The sequence below is a fragment of the Seriola dumerili genome, unplaced genomic scaffold (genome assembly GCF_002260705.1).
Source record: "Seriola dumerili isolate Sdu_G_001 unplaced genomic scaffold, Sdu_1.0 BDQW01000128.1, whole genome shotgun sequence".
Taxonomy (NCBI): domain Eukaryota; kingdom Metazoa; phylum Chordata; class Actinopteri; order Carangiformes; family Carangidae; genus Seriola; species Seriola dumerili.
The window spans coordinates 911,494-928,822 of NW_019174383.1; the positions used below are offsets into that span (position 1 = coordinate 911,494).

The 17,329-nt window shown below is 41.2% G+C and overlaps 1 protein-coding gene across 2 annotated transcripts in view; it reads left to right on the forward strand.

The window, feature by feature from the left end:
- Positions 1 to 17,329, forward strand: part of grk3 (G protein-coupled receptor kinase 3) — a 60,106-nt gene that overhangs the window by 3,145 nt on the left and 39,632 nt on the right. For both annotated transcript variants that reach the window (XM_022748698.1, XM_022748699.1), the window contains exon 3: positions 14,072 to 14,148. In XM_022748698.1, the coding sequence (XP_022604419.1) occupies positions 14,072 to 14,148 (77 nt within the window). The remainder of the gene's footprint in view (positions 1 to 14,071; positions 14,149 to 17,329) is intronic.

The following is a 17,329-nucleotide window of genomic DNA, read 5'->3' on the forward strand; positions in this document are numbered from 1 at the left end:
CTCCCACCCACCCAACCAACCAACAAACATCTACACATAATTGCACATCCTTTTGTCCCTGCTATGCAGCTTGTCAGAGACATGAAGACGTCTGCTCAGACCAGGGTTTTCGGCATGTAGCTTGCAACTTGATTGAAGAGGATGTGGTTAAAATTTGGTTATTGAGATGGTTGTTTTTCATGCACGGTTTGTAATTTTAAACAGTGCTATTTAGGTTTCAGTAAGACGATAGCCATCATGTGAACAGCACCGCTGTCAGATTCAATGTGTGCTCATCGTGTTTACATCAACCACCGTGTGCTTCACATTTATTAATCACAAAGTGAAAACTATTATCGACACACCCACACGTGTGTAAACTTAGTGGCCGTGCACGGTGATTTCACAGAGTCGATGTTAGTTAAACAAGCATAATATTTAAACCAGGAGTGATTTCGGAGGCGGTCAGCTATTTCAGTTACTTGCTGACTTGTCTTGGCAGATGAGCTGAAAGCAGTGATCCAGACAGTGCCTTTTACACACGGTAATGAATATGTAGCCTGTTGATCTTTCCAACTGAAATTAGTTAATTAAAGGGTATTCTATAATACCTAATTAAACATGCAAGTCTGGATCAATTTTCATTCATAGTTTAGGAGGAAATAAATCATTCATTACCCTCTATACCTCATTTATCCATCCATCTATCATAAGATGTGGAAATGCCCTTGCCCTCCTGGCAGGTTTAAAAAAGTAATTTCACTTCCAGGCTCTCAGGCTTTGTAATGAATCCTCCCCTCTAGCACTTCTTGAGAACAGCAGCTGAGAACAGCCGATTATGTCTAACTGACAACCGTCAATATTAACTGACACGGGTTAACATCAAACCGCTCACTATGGAACATGATTATTTCTAAAATATACAATAATTCTTGCTCTGGCCTTTTCCCCCCTTTGGAGATATTCACACAACCACGCCAGGATTCTCACATATTTCAGCCCATGTGCTTCAAATTACATGAACCTAACATTACTGTTAACCTTTTGTGAATGGTTTCTTGAGTTGATGAATGTGGGTTTCCTTCCTTTGGACTGGTATTGGTTTCGGTTCATGTCTGCGTGGTGTTAAAATGAACTTGCAGAAAGTTGCTTGAGTGGTCCAATCCTTTACAGTGAACGCTCAGTCACATTTAATAGTTATCTAAACAAAATCGTGTAAATGTTCCATAATATGTTCCTGAACCCTTTAGTAAATATGACTTACACTCATCTTCAATATAGACAATTAACAGTAGCTACGATAGTTCGTTAAAGGTCGAATGAGGTCTTCCAAATTAAAGCAGCAGATATTTTTCAGCCCTCAAGTGTAATCATGACGGCGGTGGCTGGTCTATTGGTTCAAACAAATTAGCTCTAAAGGAGGACTAGCACAGTCGCTAACAGGCCTTTTAGGTTCTTAAAGGAATACTCTACTGAAAACAAATGTTTTAAAAACCCAACACTTTTTGCAGGCTTGAAAGTTTAGTAGCTTGCTCATTTGCGACTGCACTTGCATGCATTGGTTGCAAGTGCCGGATGTAAACAGTTATTCATGCTAATGACAAGCCAAAGCTGCGTATTTGGTAATATTTTTGCTTGTATTTGGGGTCATATGTAATATACTGCAAAAGTGGGTTTTGAAGAGTTGTTGTGGACGTCTTAAAGTATTTTTTACTGCAATGAAAATGGGTTTTAATCGCCATTGTTGGGAAGCAGCAAGCTTCAGAGTTTCAGAGACACCTTTCAAGCCCACCTAGCATCAGTGTTTCATGTTAAAATACAGGTTTTTGGTGGAACTTCGCAGCTTTATTGTAAACGTTTAAAGCAATGCTGTAAAGGGTTAATGTTTCAATATAGAGCCAATATACTCCAGCGACAGGAAATCTGTCTTTGTAATTTCCCACATAGTGGATTTAGTTGATGTATGATGGGTCAGCTATTGACTCCACAAATCAACATTATGGACATGTGTGTGTTTAAAGACTGTGCTCGTATAACCACAATTAGTACAGTAGGTCAGCGTTGCCATATCCCCAGATCTCATCACTGAGGTGGAGTGTAGTGTCATTGATGGGAAAGACGCAGGTTGGGAGAATTTGTCAGATTAATGACCAGAGTCCATCCGTGATAAAAAACTGTTGGTGGACAGGGATTTCTTGTGAGCAGTGTGAAAGAGGTTAGATATGAATGTACGTGCTTATTCAGTTGTATTCTGAGTAGCCTGTAGCTTTATTAGCATCAAGCCAAAGATCAAAACAACAGAAAAAAACCCTCCGCTCTGTTCTGCTCGTAGTTCAGGATGTACATTTGAAATTTAATGTTTTGTAAATCAGATAACTCCAACCTAAAGCTTTATCTGACTTGTGTTCTGGTGTAGAGACACAGATGTAAATCAGTTTCCTTCATCAATAGCTGTCTGTGTTAACGATCTATAACTGATCAATGAATGATTTCCTTCTTAAATAAACAATGCCCTTTTCATTGAAGAGTTTTTAACAGTTGAATAAACAAGTAAATTATTTGAATAAGAAAATAACAAAATAATGTGAGAATGTCAGTCAGTATGGCTGCTCTTGTGCGGCTGATTGATTTTCAACATATTAAACGATAATTTTGTGCCTCGTTTCCGGTGGATGAGTTGGATGAAGATAAACTTGCATAAAGAAAATGACTTTGATAGTTCAGTGTATGAAGAGGAACAGGAACAGTTGTTGGGTTTCCAAATTAAGAATATGTGCATGTGTATATGGATGGTCGTGTGAGTAATAGACTCGGTCACTTCACTTTAACAACCACAGTCAACTGGAGGGCCGATGAGGTGCAGGTGCTTAATTTATTTTGGGTGAACATACCTTTTAATTTGCCTTTTCGTGTCAAGTGGAAAACCACTTACATAGTTCCCCAAGGTCTGCAGAGTGTTTAATTGATCATATCTCATCCCTATTGTGGTAACTTATCAGGAAAGGTCAACAATACATCGACAATTACATTATATAGATATTATATACATTATTATTTGAGTGAAAGCCAAAAGTTGGAGGTTACCATTCTAATGCTGAATGGAAAGCTTATGAAAACAAACATTAAAAACTTAGATCTCATGAAAAGATGAACCAAAACTAACAATATTTGTGGCTCTCAGCTCCAAGCCCATTGGTTCCTACTGAAAATATGAATATTTAAAAACAACCTCAGAAATGTATGGTTTCATTTTTAAAGGCTAAGTAGTTTCCTTAAACAGCTGTTCATCTAAACAAATGAGGAAATGGAGCATTTGCGAGGGACTATTTTCTGCGGTGGATTAATCCATATTTGGTTTTCTAGTGACTATTTGGGGCAGCAGGATGGTGTGTGTCTGTGTGTGGGACTGAGTCAAAATAAACCTCAATGTGTGTGTTGATGGTGATGAAGGTGATGGTGATGTTTTAATAGTTTTTGGAAACAGTGCAGCTCTAGAGGAAGAAGATATATCAGGTTGTAGATACAATACTTTAACACAGTATATTCACCATTAATTCTGGTCTTTTTAATGGTGTTTGTTGACATAATGAAAAATACTGAATGCCATCAGCCTTAATCTGTCAAAGAAGAAATATTTAACCAACTGATCCATCAACATGTTGTTTTTTTTTTTACAAGTGGAGACCTGGGGCAAGAAACCACTTTTATTTAATCAATAAATCAATATTAAATGCTGCTGTAGAGGTTCCTCTAACCCCCAGGCAATAGTAGACACCCTATTGATGGGTATTGATCAGTCTATATGGTTCTATAGGATGGGGCTCTTGAAGTGCTCCTTCGTACACGGTGTGGAGTTGTTAGCGCTAAGTTGGTCTTGTGCTTGTGGCAACCGGGAACCTAATGAGGATCAGCTTGTTTGACGGTGTAACTGTACCACATGCTAATTGAGTTCACTGCTCCTCATTAGATGTTCAGTCATCAGAATCCATGTTGCGAAACATTGACGTTAGAAGTTAATCTGAGGATTGGCAACAGTGTGCCACCGAGGCTCTGACGGTATACAGCCGGATCCCAGCTCAAGCCTCGACTGATTAGCACATTATCAACCAGAGAAGAAGAGGTGAGATCACCTGATGTAGAGTTCAGTTGACATTGATGTATGGAGGACCAGAGATGTCACAGGAAAAGTAATTTCCATATTTTAAAGGCGTTAAAAATAGGAATTGTAAAAAGAATTTGTAAATAAACTATTAATTAATCATTAAACTCTTTAGATTTAAAAATGGATTTACAAAACCAGCATACAGCAACACTCATTAAATAAACCATTTATAAATACATTTATAAATTAATGAGTAAATAATAGAATTTGAAAAACTATTTGAAGAGGTATTTTAAAAATGAGAATACATTTCTGGATTCCCTCTTCAATTTCCATTTCCTTCTTCCATCTGCTTCTCCTATTCCTGTTGGCTAATCAATTAACTTATCAATTAGCTAAGTCATTTAGCTTCTCCTTTTAGCCTGTCCATGACACTCTTGATCGTCAGTGATGGTAAAACCTGACTGGTTAGCTCTTCAACCAATCGGAGACCTTGTTACATCCCATGGCCAATTGGAATTGTTTAGCCTGGAAAAAAGGAAGTTATTTTTTCCCATTTTTAAAATACTATGATATGATTGTGAGAGTTTTATGCTGTTTTTGTAAATCCATTTAATTGATGTATTAATCGTTCATTTTTAAATAATTTTTTACAATTCCTCTTTTCCTGTGACATCACTGGTCCTCCATATTGTCACCTGCGTTCATGTAGGTCATGTAGTTGCATCAGACTGAGGTGTTTCTATACAAGACACGTCCTGCTTTTGTGAATGTGATGAATTAAGTGATTTTTCTATTAGATGTGAGCTTTGTTATTTATTGCAGGAGCTGCAGAGATAAAAGCCTCAGCTAATGGACTTGTAAAAGCATTATTACACTGCTGCCGAGGTAATCACCCGGCAATGCAAGACTTGTAGTAATATGAAGATTTACTCAAAACATGTCAGTTAGGTCATTGTTATTATTACAAAGATACGTTCGACATAACCGGATGAAACGGTTGCATTATGTGTCCCCTGCGCAGCCTCGTCCCGCATGTCGTTATCAGGCTCGAGTGCTTCACACGGCTTCAGAGGAATGACTTTAATTTGGACAGGATTGTAAAAGATCTGAGGATAACGCCCCAACAGGACAGAGGAGAGAGAGAAATGAGGGTGTGCATGGATGATATCTGCCAAACTAGTTCCTGAAAATAGCAGAACTCGATAAAAGGCCGTGGAGACTGTGTGCAAACTGACAAACTTTTTATTGTTTGCATGGGTTTAGCAGCGATAGTGCATGTGTGAAGCTTTCAGCTGCATGCCTGCTCGTTGAAGGGGGGGGGCAGTTAAATGTGGCACTTTGGAGATAGTGTGGTGCTGCCACATTCTCGGCGGGCCAAGGCTGTGTCCTCTGGCAGAGAGGTGAGATTTTGACAGCAACACTGGAGGCAGTTGAGATGAGAGGCGTGGGGGAGGGCGGTGGGACAACCCGCTGTTATAGAGGAATCCATACAGCTGACGAGAAGTGACGGAGGTGTCCAGGAGGAGGGGATATTAAAGAAAATCGACTCTGGTGGTCGTTTGAATCTCAGAAACACAAGCTCTTTAAACATCAGATGACCCGTCCCTGTGCTCGGTCACTGCCAGAGCAGGAAAGACTTTTCTATCTGTCTCGTTTCATGATCTTATCAGTTGTAGTCATTATTGTTGTAAGTTACAAAATGAATCTGCTATCTGGCGTTTGTACGCTCCGTCTGAGCAGAGAAAATAAATATTCAAACTGTGACAACCTGTTCAAATTCAACATTGACTGTAAGTCTATAAACATGTCAGACAGTCTGAATTAGTCGGAATGAATTATGTCACCGTTCAAATTCCTTCAAACCTGATTGTATTGATAGAGTGACGCCCGGCTATCAGAGTTTATGATGTGCAGTTTATCAGGGAGAGAAACACAACTCTGTGTTGTTTACATATTGTTGGAGTAGTTGGAGAATAGATGGTGTCTCTTTGTTTAGAAACACCAACAGAGTCGAGTGTTTGTTGAGTGAGAAATGAGCATTAGCTCCAGTGTTAGCCCCGTGTGTTATAGCGAGGTAGCAGTCAAGTACCAACCTTTAGCTAACACTAGCAGATAGTAAATAATAAAGTCTCTCAACTGTTCAAAGCTCATTAGGACTGAAATCATGACTATTTCTTAATAATTGTACATATAGCAAGTCAATAGCCACAATAAAACCAACACAAATCAGTTAAATCTCTTAATAAAGCACATTATTAGCTTAATTTAGCATGCTACATTAGTGGATTAGCTAATGTAATGTCTGATACGTTCAGTTTTTACTTAAATCTGCAATTTACCAGAAATGTCTCATTATTTCCATAAGTGAAAAATAACACAGCAGCTAAATCTAATGCTGCATTAGAATCAGTAAATATGTATTAGTCTGGTAGCTTAAATGCTAATTAGATATTTTACAGTGGCACAGTCAAGCCCAGGGGAAAACACCTTGTTTGACCTCCATGTTTTTGACCTATTGACTCCCGTGATATTTTCATATTGTTTTGTAGTGCTCAGCGGGTGTGCAGTTGTCTCAGATTATCTTATGTCCGCCTTGGACGGAGCAGTGACTCACTACTGAAGGCCTAATGGGTCCGTTTGACCCCCCCCCCTCCAAGACTATTCTTCCTCAAACACTGGAAGCAGTGTTACACGCTCACAACATATATAGAGTTTTCCAGCGAGCCATTGTCACACTTGAGTCATCACGGTTTCCTGTGACCTCCCTGAGATGCCCGTTGCACAGTGTTTGAGCTGATTTGTCAGTATTTCACTGACTTGTTTCTGATTTGTTTTTGTTTCCCATTTTTGTCGAATCTGCAGAAGTGTGACGAGAAAACAAAGGGCGGTGTCGGTGTCGTGGTAGTCAGGATGTTATCTCGTGTTGTGATCGTGCTTTGTTGGAAGTGGGACATCAGATCAGCGTGGTGGTGGCAGCAGCCTCTCAGCTCCCTTTTAATTATATTTCACCTCAAGAGCAAAAGCGTAATTGCCACAAAGGCAGTGTTCACAGAGCAGTGGAGGTCTTCACCGAGAAGAAGTTGGTGTTTTAGGGAATTAGGACAGCCGCTGATTATTTCTGTACTCACATAATCTGGCAGTTCAGCTGAAAAATAAATGTGGATGGTGCCATCGTGTTATAATCACACAAGGTGCTAAATCCTGAAAGTAACATTGATACTACCACTGCTGTTTCCAGCCAACGCTCTTCAGATAGCATTGTTTATCCGAAGAGCTTTTGTTTTAATTCTGCCCATATGCAAATGTAATATATGTACATAAATTGAATTTACATGTACGTATAAAATAAAAGCACAAAAATAAAAAAATTATAGATGAAACTTATTAGAAACTGGAACAATTTCATATATTGACATATATGTCCAGCCCATACAAATATCCATGTTTGTTTTAGACATATGTTACATAAATATACTGTATATCCATCCCACTGCCTCTTAATATATGTTGATGTTGTACGGTCCAAGAGTCTGAGAACACTTTCCCAGAATGTGAAGATCAGACCTGTTTAAAATTAATGAGAAGTTAATTAGAAAAACTTGTAGAATTTTTAATGTGTATTGTTTCAGTAAACTTCCATATTTAAATTAAATATATCATGTAGATATTTTTAATATACAAATGTTATATATATACAGAGGATGTATATCTGTGATGATATTATAGGTGACTTCACTCTTGATATAAGGACTTGTAGTCATATATCACATTTCTATACGGGTGAGAACAGACACTGGAGTTTATATGGTTTCAACAATAATAAAGACAATCTAAACTGAAACTAAAACTTCACCCCTCAGTGAATTAATAGGAAATGACTCCTTGTCATGAACATTGCTCAATTTGTTTTCTAGGTGGCTGCGTTCACACCCCCCCCTTAAATCCAACCTTAGTCTGACACCACACAGCAGCCAGAAAAACAGGTTCCAAAGTCTGACTGGTTTTCCAGGTAAAGAGAGTAATTACATGTCAGGGGGCTTAAATAACCTGAAATAAGTGTCCCTCCCCACTGCCGAGGTCGTGTTTGTCTCATCAGCTTTGAAGTGAGCGGATGAATATAACACTGCTGATTGTGATAAAACACACCGAGGGGAAAAGTGACGATTAAAGATCAAGTTGAGTCAGAAATAAAAACATAACAGGTCAGACCCTCTGCGCTCAGTCCTGTGTGCGACGTTATCAACACAGTTCAATTACATGCCCACAGACCCAGCTATAGAAATGTCACTGACATCCTGTTCATATGTTAAATATTTACACATCTGCATACCTGCCGTAGCGTGAAAGGGTCACCGGCACAATGTTGTCGCAGTGCGAGTGAGTGGAGATCAGCAGCTATAATGAAAGCAGAGCATTTGTCCAGTTCCACTCACTGGAGAGCTGCTACTTTTCTTAATTAACTTAATTAGATCCAAAACAAAGATAATCAACGGAAAACAAGAGAGAAATGATCAGTTAACCTAGTTTGGATCTGTCACGCAGCCTGTACCCTGACCTTTTACTGCTGCACTAAAAGTGACTCAACTGAGACCTCAGCGCCGTCGTTCACACACACATCACATGTATGTGGGTTTTGAAACCTCTTTCACCCGGAGCTCAGCGGCGTTCAGACTTTCATTACAACACTAGTATCACTTTAGTTTATTTCAGGCTAAAATGATTCTTTCAAAACTTTGTGAAATACAGGAACGTCTCCTGAGCTGCTGCGCTGGCAGATTTGTAAATGCAGTAATCATAATCATTTAAAACAAGTGTACCATATGAAATAAATCAAACTTTATAAGTACGCACTGCAGGGTTACATATTGAGATTATTTTGGCAGATATTGTGATTTCAGTTGGAAAGATTTTCACTGATGAAGTGATTTTTGTTGGTTCTTGTACCAAACAATCATGTTCCTTTACGTCTGGAGAATATGATTTGAAGGCCGGGACGTCTCTGCAGCAGCACAACACTGATGGTGCTGACAATGCACAACAATGTTGACACACTTTTTAGCTTTATCAAACAAATTGCAGCTCCTGAAATTTGGATTTTGCATTTGGCCATATTGCGATTTTGATTATATTTCGATTAATTGTGCAGCTCTACAGCTAAACAGACTCAGTAAAAGACCATAAAAGGGTGAAAAATAAAACTTCCTCGGTCTAAAACTGATAGACATTAAATAAACTGTATTATAAGAGAGAAATATTGTAAATACTCACATTTGAGAAACTGAAAACATCAAATATTTGACATTTGTGCTTGAAAAGTGAGTGAAATTATTATTCGATTATCAAAATAGTTGCCACTTAATTTTTAATTGAGTAATAATTGTGCAGGTAAGGGTGTTTAAGGAGGAGTAATTAGGTCAGGTAACACTGGAGGGGCTCAGGTCGTACTTTGTCGTCGCAGCAGCAGTGTTTGGTGTCTAAAGGAGGTCACCAGGAGGCGGGAGAAGAGGCTTTTAGCAGCTTTTGGCTTATTGTAATAGCGCTGATTTTGTTGGCGAGGTAAGTAAGTTCTCATCTGACTGTGCGAACAGCTGGTTCACGCTGGAACAGATGTAATGGAGGCTGAATTATGTAACTGCAGCCAAAAGGAAGGCGCAGTGTGTGTTCTAATGGACCTTGTGTGTATCCAGTCACACAGTCGGCGTATAGCAGGTTCCAACACGGGACACAGCGGCGTCCCTGCAACGCCACCGCGTCTCTCTGTCGGAGTACAACGTCTCGCTCAAGGACACTTCACACTGTTTTTCTTTTCCTTCTCTTCCATGGCCGCTGACGTTACCCCAGCTCCCTCTATACCCCCTCCCCCACTAACCCCCTCCCAGTTTGCCCCGGCTGAGTTTCAGCTCCAGTTTTCCATCAGTTTTGATTAATAGCTGTTGCTGTATAAATGTTGTTGGTCTCATGCTCCTGATCTCTTTTCTTTGACACTGTTACCATCCATTTTTATTGTCTTCATGTGCAGAGTTTCCCCCCAACCTTTGTGTTGCAGCCCCCCCCCCCCCCAATGGGACCCCCGCCTGAGAAGAAACCAAAAAAAATAAGAGAAAACCTAAATATTTTACTTGTCATCTACCTATTTATATGCACGTGTTTCATTTCAGCTCAGTGTGAGAGTCTCTATCCTCTTTGCTCTTATTTACAGTCACATTTCTCCCCTCTGCTTCCTGTTTCACCATGTGTGTGGTGTAGCCCCTCCCCACACACACACACACACACACACATGCACAGAGAAAGAGGTCGACAGCTCGTTAGGTTAAGTGCTGTGAAAGCTTTCCAACAAGTTTTATAAATCCCCGTAAAACCAAAGATGCAAAGACGTCGATCTCAAACGTCTGAAAGTCAGGACGAAATATCAGCATTTTTTTTTTTTTTGTTTGCTTTTTGCTGACAACCTGTTTAAAATAGGCGGCAAAGCAAAGTCAAATTTGACAAATTGCTATGGAAACAGACTTAATGAATAAACTTCAAGTGATGAAAACAGCAGATGTGTGTGGAGCGACGATGAGGAGACTGAACCTTCCTCCCACAGCACATGAAACAAACACAAATGTCACATTTCCATCACACTTCCAACGCTGTTTGAGGTTTGACTTCCTCTTCTGCGATGAGTTAATGGTTCCTGACGGGAGAAGGTGGAGCTGTTTACCTCCCTGCACCAGCTCCTAACATCTGCATACAGTGGTGGATGTGCGCTACTTTGCAATTTTCTTGCAGATTTTTCTTTTGAACAAAGTGGTTCATGTCTAAAATAGATGGATTAGTTCAGGGTGAGACTCGCTCGTAGAGGTGGGACACATTCTTCGATGATAGCTTATCAATAGGCTGGAGCTGGGGTTGAGCAACAGGATGTATAAATCAGGATTGAGTTGAAAGTTACGGCTGGAGTTGTTACAGTGAAGCTACGACACAGCACCGCTGGAGCTGTGGAGATCAGGCTCAGTATCACCAGCCGAATGGGCGACGGCGCCCGGAGCGACTGTTTGTATCTGTGGACGAAGCCGCATGTGACTCTGCACTTTTGTCGATGTTTGTCTGATGTCGGGTTTTCTCTCTGTGCGACCGAGGGGGCTGCTCGCAACCAACACCAGCGACATTCACCCACTTGCGACGGCCCACCACTCATGAATCCTCAGCGTCACGCCAATCCCCCGTAGATAATACTGCCTTATTTATCACCATGTGCCGGGAGTCATCCTGTCACTCACTGCATTGTCACGGCTGGAGCCTCTTTGTTTCATGTCCCCGGTCATCTGCTCCCGTAAGCTAGCGCTGATGTGTGAAGCTGCTGTTGTTACTGACTGAGGTTTTTTTTTTCCTTTGGTAAAAATGAAAGCTGAAAACAAACGGGGGTCTGTGTGTCTCTCAGAATAACAGGGACTTTGTTTTTAGAAAGGGAAAGTCGCCGTTGAGGTTTGAAGATGGTGTTTTCTGATTCTTTCACATTTACCTCCATTGTGTCTGGATGGTGTTAGATTTGCTGCACCTGTTTCCACCTCCAGCAGCTGTCTGTACAATAAACGTTATGTAGGTCCACTGACAGCTGATATCCTCTCCTGTTTAACCTCAGCAGCCACACACACACCGTCAGAAGCTGTACGTGTTTGTTTATGGCTAATAAAGCACGACCTTTACAGTAAATATGACCAGTGCTCTTAATGTGGTGTCTAAAGCGGTGAGGTTTCATACAAATGATCCACAGTCAGCTGCTCATGATTCAGCGGCGCTCACAAACAGGCCTCCGCTGAAAGAGGAAGTGTTTACTTCCTAGGTTCTTGTTCCTGTAGCTGCAAATATGTTGCATCCACTGTTCATTCCCACTATAAGAGTCTGCAGCCTGCACTGGCACCGGGTTACATTGCACAAAGCTCATTAGAGCGGGAGCACTGGTCTGCAGGGGTCTTGATTAATGAGCTCTAATTTTAGCTAACATATAGTCCTAGCTTTGGTTTTAGTGCAAGTTATTGTATAAAGAGAATATACAGTAATACAGCAGTGGTTCTCGACCTTTTCCAACTCATGGCTCCACTTTAAAACCTCTAAGAGGTTGGCGACCACGTAACAATACAGAAGCCAAATAATACCTTCTCAGAGCAGTGTTTATTTTAATGACATTCAGGAGCGAACTGAAAGCTGCATTTTTCAGCAGTCGGACTTCACACTTCACAAGTTAACGTCGCAGTCTGTCGGCGACAACGTAAAAGTTCCTGTCATTGGTTTATCACGAGAAAAAAAACACAAAGGAAGGAAATTTTCAACATTTTTTAAAATGTTTTTAAAAGATCATTTGAAAACATTTAAAAACATGAATTATATTTTCATTATTATTTATTTTATAATTACATCTCCGTTTCACCAAAATCGCACTGGTTTTTTAATGATTTGTCGACCTACAGTTTTAATGCTGCTGAGACTGTTGATACGTCAGATGTGTAATTCTTCGTAGACTGTTAAACTACTTTTTTATGTGTTTACATTTTACAGGCAATGCCACAGACACCCGTTGTATTTAAATCTCATTCATTGTGTACAATACAAACTCTATTGGTAGCTGAATAAATAAACCTAATCCAGTTAAGCTATTATGACTGTACTATTGTAGGCTTGAGAAATATCCAAAGTTTAATATCCCGATACAGTCCAGCCCAAATATTGCAATGTGTAACTTAATGTAATATAATATATTAATATTATTGTATATATTATAATATGATAATATTATTTATTATAGTAATATAATTAGATAGTTGTATTTTATATATTTATATTATGGTATTTTATGTTTCAGTTGTTTATAGATTCTATAGGTCTAAGCGATGCTGCCGTTAAACATCAGATCAATTTCTAATTATTTTATTTGTCACATGCCAATTAGGCAAAGCAGTGGAAGGAGGGTCGGACTCGTCAGCTGGGCAGACGGTGCAAAACTGGGGAAAAAAAGAAGAAAATGTGATATGAAAAGTATTGCATATGGTGGGACATATTGTAATAATCAATACGGTCGAATATCAGCAGGAGCTGAGTGACTTGTACACCATTAGATTTCTAGTTTTATGGTGCATTAAAGTCTATGGAGATCCAATCACACCCATTGTATTTATAATGCCACTGAAATCTGAAAACACTCTGTGGTGCACTAATGGACTGTGAGTGTGTTGTTGTTATGATGCGACTGTTGTGCATTAAAGCCGAACGCAGAAGTGCATCTATAGCAATCAATACGCCTCAAGGCCAATTAGTGATCACGTGATTATAAAGTCGTCCTTCAGTATCAGCGGGTTAGACCCTCCTCTCCTTCTGTGTTTTCCTTTTCTTTGGACTTGATTGTGGAAGCAGAAGGTGAGTGTTGATAGTGTTGATAGTGTTGTTTGTCCGCTGGTGGAAAAGAGGTGTGTGTGTGTGTGTGTGTGTGTGTGTGTGTGAGGGGGGGGGGGGCAAACACTATCAAAATGTAAATACTGGGAAACATATGAGCCCAGCCATAAGGAGCCAGGGGTTTGTCTTCGCCCGCACATGCTCAGTGTGCACCTGCGGAGGTTGTTTGTAGGTGAAGTCCAGACACTTCCCTCTCGTGCATGTAGGGTGCTGGTGTAGTGCTAATGGGCCCGTGGAGGGGGGGCGCTAATTGATTCATTCTCCCCACTCTCGTTCTCATTAACACCCGTTCCCTGGGTAGCTTGTATCTCTCCAGGTTCCCCCGGAGCCTCCCATGTGTCCCTCTCTCCCTCCCCGCCGCTTCACTCTGGTCTGGGGACAGGTGTCAGGGAGAGTCCCAAACCGAGGCCGGGATCACAGACGGGAGGTGGAGGTGGAGGAGGACAGGTTGTTGCATGTGGCTGAGTGAGCTGGTGATGATGCTGTATATTAACCCACTTGTTCCTCTCTCTCTCTCCCTCCCCACCCCCACCACCCCCACCCACCTTGTGTTCGCAGCATTCGCAGCGTGATGCAGAAGTACCTGGAGGAGAGAGACGAGCTGACGTTTGACAAAATCTTCAACCAGAAAATTGGTAAGTCTCAACATCTGTATCATATTAAAGCACCGCTCGGACACAGTAATGACATCACCGGGGTTCAGCAGTCTTCCTCTGCCGCACAGACAATATAATAAAACAACAGCTGAAATCTGATTTATTTGAATATGATCCCATTCACACCAACATAACCTCTGAGCTGCTGAGGTCATGCTCTCCATTCATACAGTAATTTAACTAAAACACAATCATCTTAAAGGCAGAATACGAACTTTTCTTCCTTTTGAAATCGTCTAAGAACAACTTTGTTCTATATGTTGTGGAGTCGTGCTCTTACTTTATGTCTCCGGACATTTTGAAAAGAGGAATCTGTGATTTTGATCAAGCTAATGGTGCGTTTCATTTACTCGCCTGCAGGTGGCGTTATGTCGTCTCTGATCATTTGAGCGTCAGCGTTGTGGTCGTTTACTAGAAGCTCAAAATGGACTTTTTATCCAGTTTTAAGTCCCATTTTTTTATGTTGCACGTTTTAGATCTTGGTCGTTTTTGACTTTTAGATTTTGACCAGACGAAGGATTTTAGTGGTTGAACGTCTGGATCTGAAGTTTTCAGAGTAGATGTCAGCGGCAGCCGCTCTGAGACGAGTGGTGGTGAAACCCTGATTTTTAAGATGAAACTGTTTTATTCAGTGTTTCTACTGGGTTTAATCAGCGGTTTGTTCTGGAAAGGAGGAGACCTGGTTAAGACAACAACTCCCATGATTCCCTGTTACTCCCCTAGTGGCTGAAAATCACACATTGTTGCTTCGAGGATTCACTTGTCGGCGTCTTTTTCGGAGCTTCCGGCCTCATTTCCTCTTAATCAGCTGATAGTCTGCTCAGGGAGTTAGTCTGGAAAACCCCACCCACTGATGAAGGCCATGAGATGTGGCTGAAAGTATAGATAGAAAGTAAATGTTTTTAAAAAAAAAAATCCAAAATCTAATTTCAAAGAGCTGGTGAGTGTATTGAATTATTCAGTTGTGGCTTTATTGGAGCAGCTGTTGTTGACACTACAAACATGTTAGAGTCATTTCTCTCCTCTGGACTTACAGATATTATCTTCTTCTTCTTCTTCTTTTGTGGTGTACAGCACCTGATATCTTTGACTTTGCTCTACTTATTCTGCAATTTCGGTATTTTAGCAATTACCATTATTCTGTAATTGTCATTTACAGCTTCCATGACAAACGCTAACTTTACATTTAATGGCTGTTCTCATGGATGAAGCGCTGGGATCCTCTAATCTCCGAGGTTCATGAATCGTTTTTGTCTCTTCTCGCTCTTTTTAGCCGCCGTAGCTGCGTGGCTCTAGAAATGACGGTGTCGATGTCAGGGATGTCCAGAGAAAGAACCTTAATCACGTTGGTGATAGTCTGACTTTTCATTTAACGGCACCGGCAGGTTTTTGGCTTCCAGTGAAATATCTCAACCTCTCCTCGGATGTTTGGCTTCAGAAACCTGACGCAGACATTCATGTGCAGCCTCACAGAGCTGCCAGCATAACTGTGGTCTTGTTTTATTTGCAATGTCCAAAGCATTGACAAAGACGAGCACTGCCAACTGGAGATGATATCAGCTGTAGTGAATTAACATTAATCACCAAAAGGCCAGGATGAAGCTCGGCTGCCGTCTGGCTGCTGCTGCTGCTGCTGCTGCTGCTCTGTGAGCCCGTGTTTGTGACGTAAAAGGAGCTCGACAGTCTTGTGTTGTTGTGGTCGTTCTTCTTGGTAGAATGTAAAATAAGTCGTTGGTCTTCACCTGTCGCACATCTCATCTTGAATGTTAGTTGTTTTTAATGTTTGAAAGCAGAATCCAGATGAATTTGATAAAGTGGATTCATTGTGTTGCTGCTAAGTGGGATTTAAGCTGTGCAAATAACGTGCACCTACATCCACCATCTACCACATTGATTGCTTGTGAAGTGAGGTGTTAACTCTGTTGTTATTGGTCTCTCTGGGGTTTCTTCATTAGCGCTGCTGGTCCTGACATCCAGACCCATGAAGCCATCGATCAAACAAACTCCCTCACCTCAGTGTTGTCATGACGCAGCGTTTTAACTTCTTTTATCATTTTCTGCTCTGTCATGGAGCTGCGTGTCTCACACTGTCCCGATACCTGCCGCCACTCCTCCCTGCAGAGCTGTTGGCCGTGGTCGCGGGGGCGGCTCAGTTTGTGTTCAGTGTGTTTAGTGTCAGCGCTGTCGATCCAGCGCCGAGCGTCACGTTTCCTGCTTCCTCCTGCCCTCCAGTCGGTAGCAGCGCCTCTGTGCTGGCTCCTCCGAGTGTTTCCATTCTGAGCAGACGGGCTTCGTGCCAGAAGTTGTGGCGTACCAGGGGACCACAGCTGCCCTGCAGGCTCCTGCTTGGTTTACTTACTGTTCTAGGTCTCAGCCCCCCTCTGAGAATAGACTGCGTTAATTCTCCCGGCCTCCTTCTCTTTGTCTTCAGCTCTCCCTCCGTCAGACTTGTTGCTCTGCTTGTTTCTCTCCGTCTCTTACGTTCAGTATCATCACCTCATCCTTCCTCTCTTGTGTGTGTGTGTGTGTGTGTGTGTGTGTGTGTGTGTGTGTGTGTGTGTGTGTGTGTGTGTGTGTGGGGGGGTGGGTGTGGGTGTGGTGTGTGTGTGTGCGCACCATGCTAGACACCAGAATGAAGCCCATGACACCACCGCTCTGAGAATGTTTGAATGAGTCCAGAAGAACAATTTGCAAGAATTTTATACTTGATTAATTGTGATTGGTTCATAAAGTTGTAATAGTAGTGTTGTGCAACAACAATGGACTTTAAAGAGAGAAAAATACAGTTTCAGTGGTAAAACATTTTGTAAGACAGAAGAAATATTGTTTTACACAGAACAAAGTTCCCAGGCCGACGTCATTTAAACATGCGGATAACGGCGGCCATTTTCCTGTGGAAGGCGTTCACAGTGTTGCACAAACCTAGTCCATGTCCTGGTCTGTGTGTGGTCAATGTGCAAGAAACAAATAGTTAAACACTGTCGTGGAACTGCTGTAAAAAACTACGTTCATAGTGGAAAGTAGCTAAAGTCAGTAAAGTTAATAAGCTAAGCAGATAAGCTAAATGTCGCTAAATGACGGAATACTATATCTTAGCATTTTTTCATGACGTTGTTGCGTCCTCTTTGCATCCAGCTGCTTTCAGCTCTTCATCGTTCGC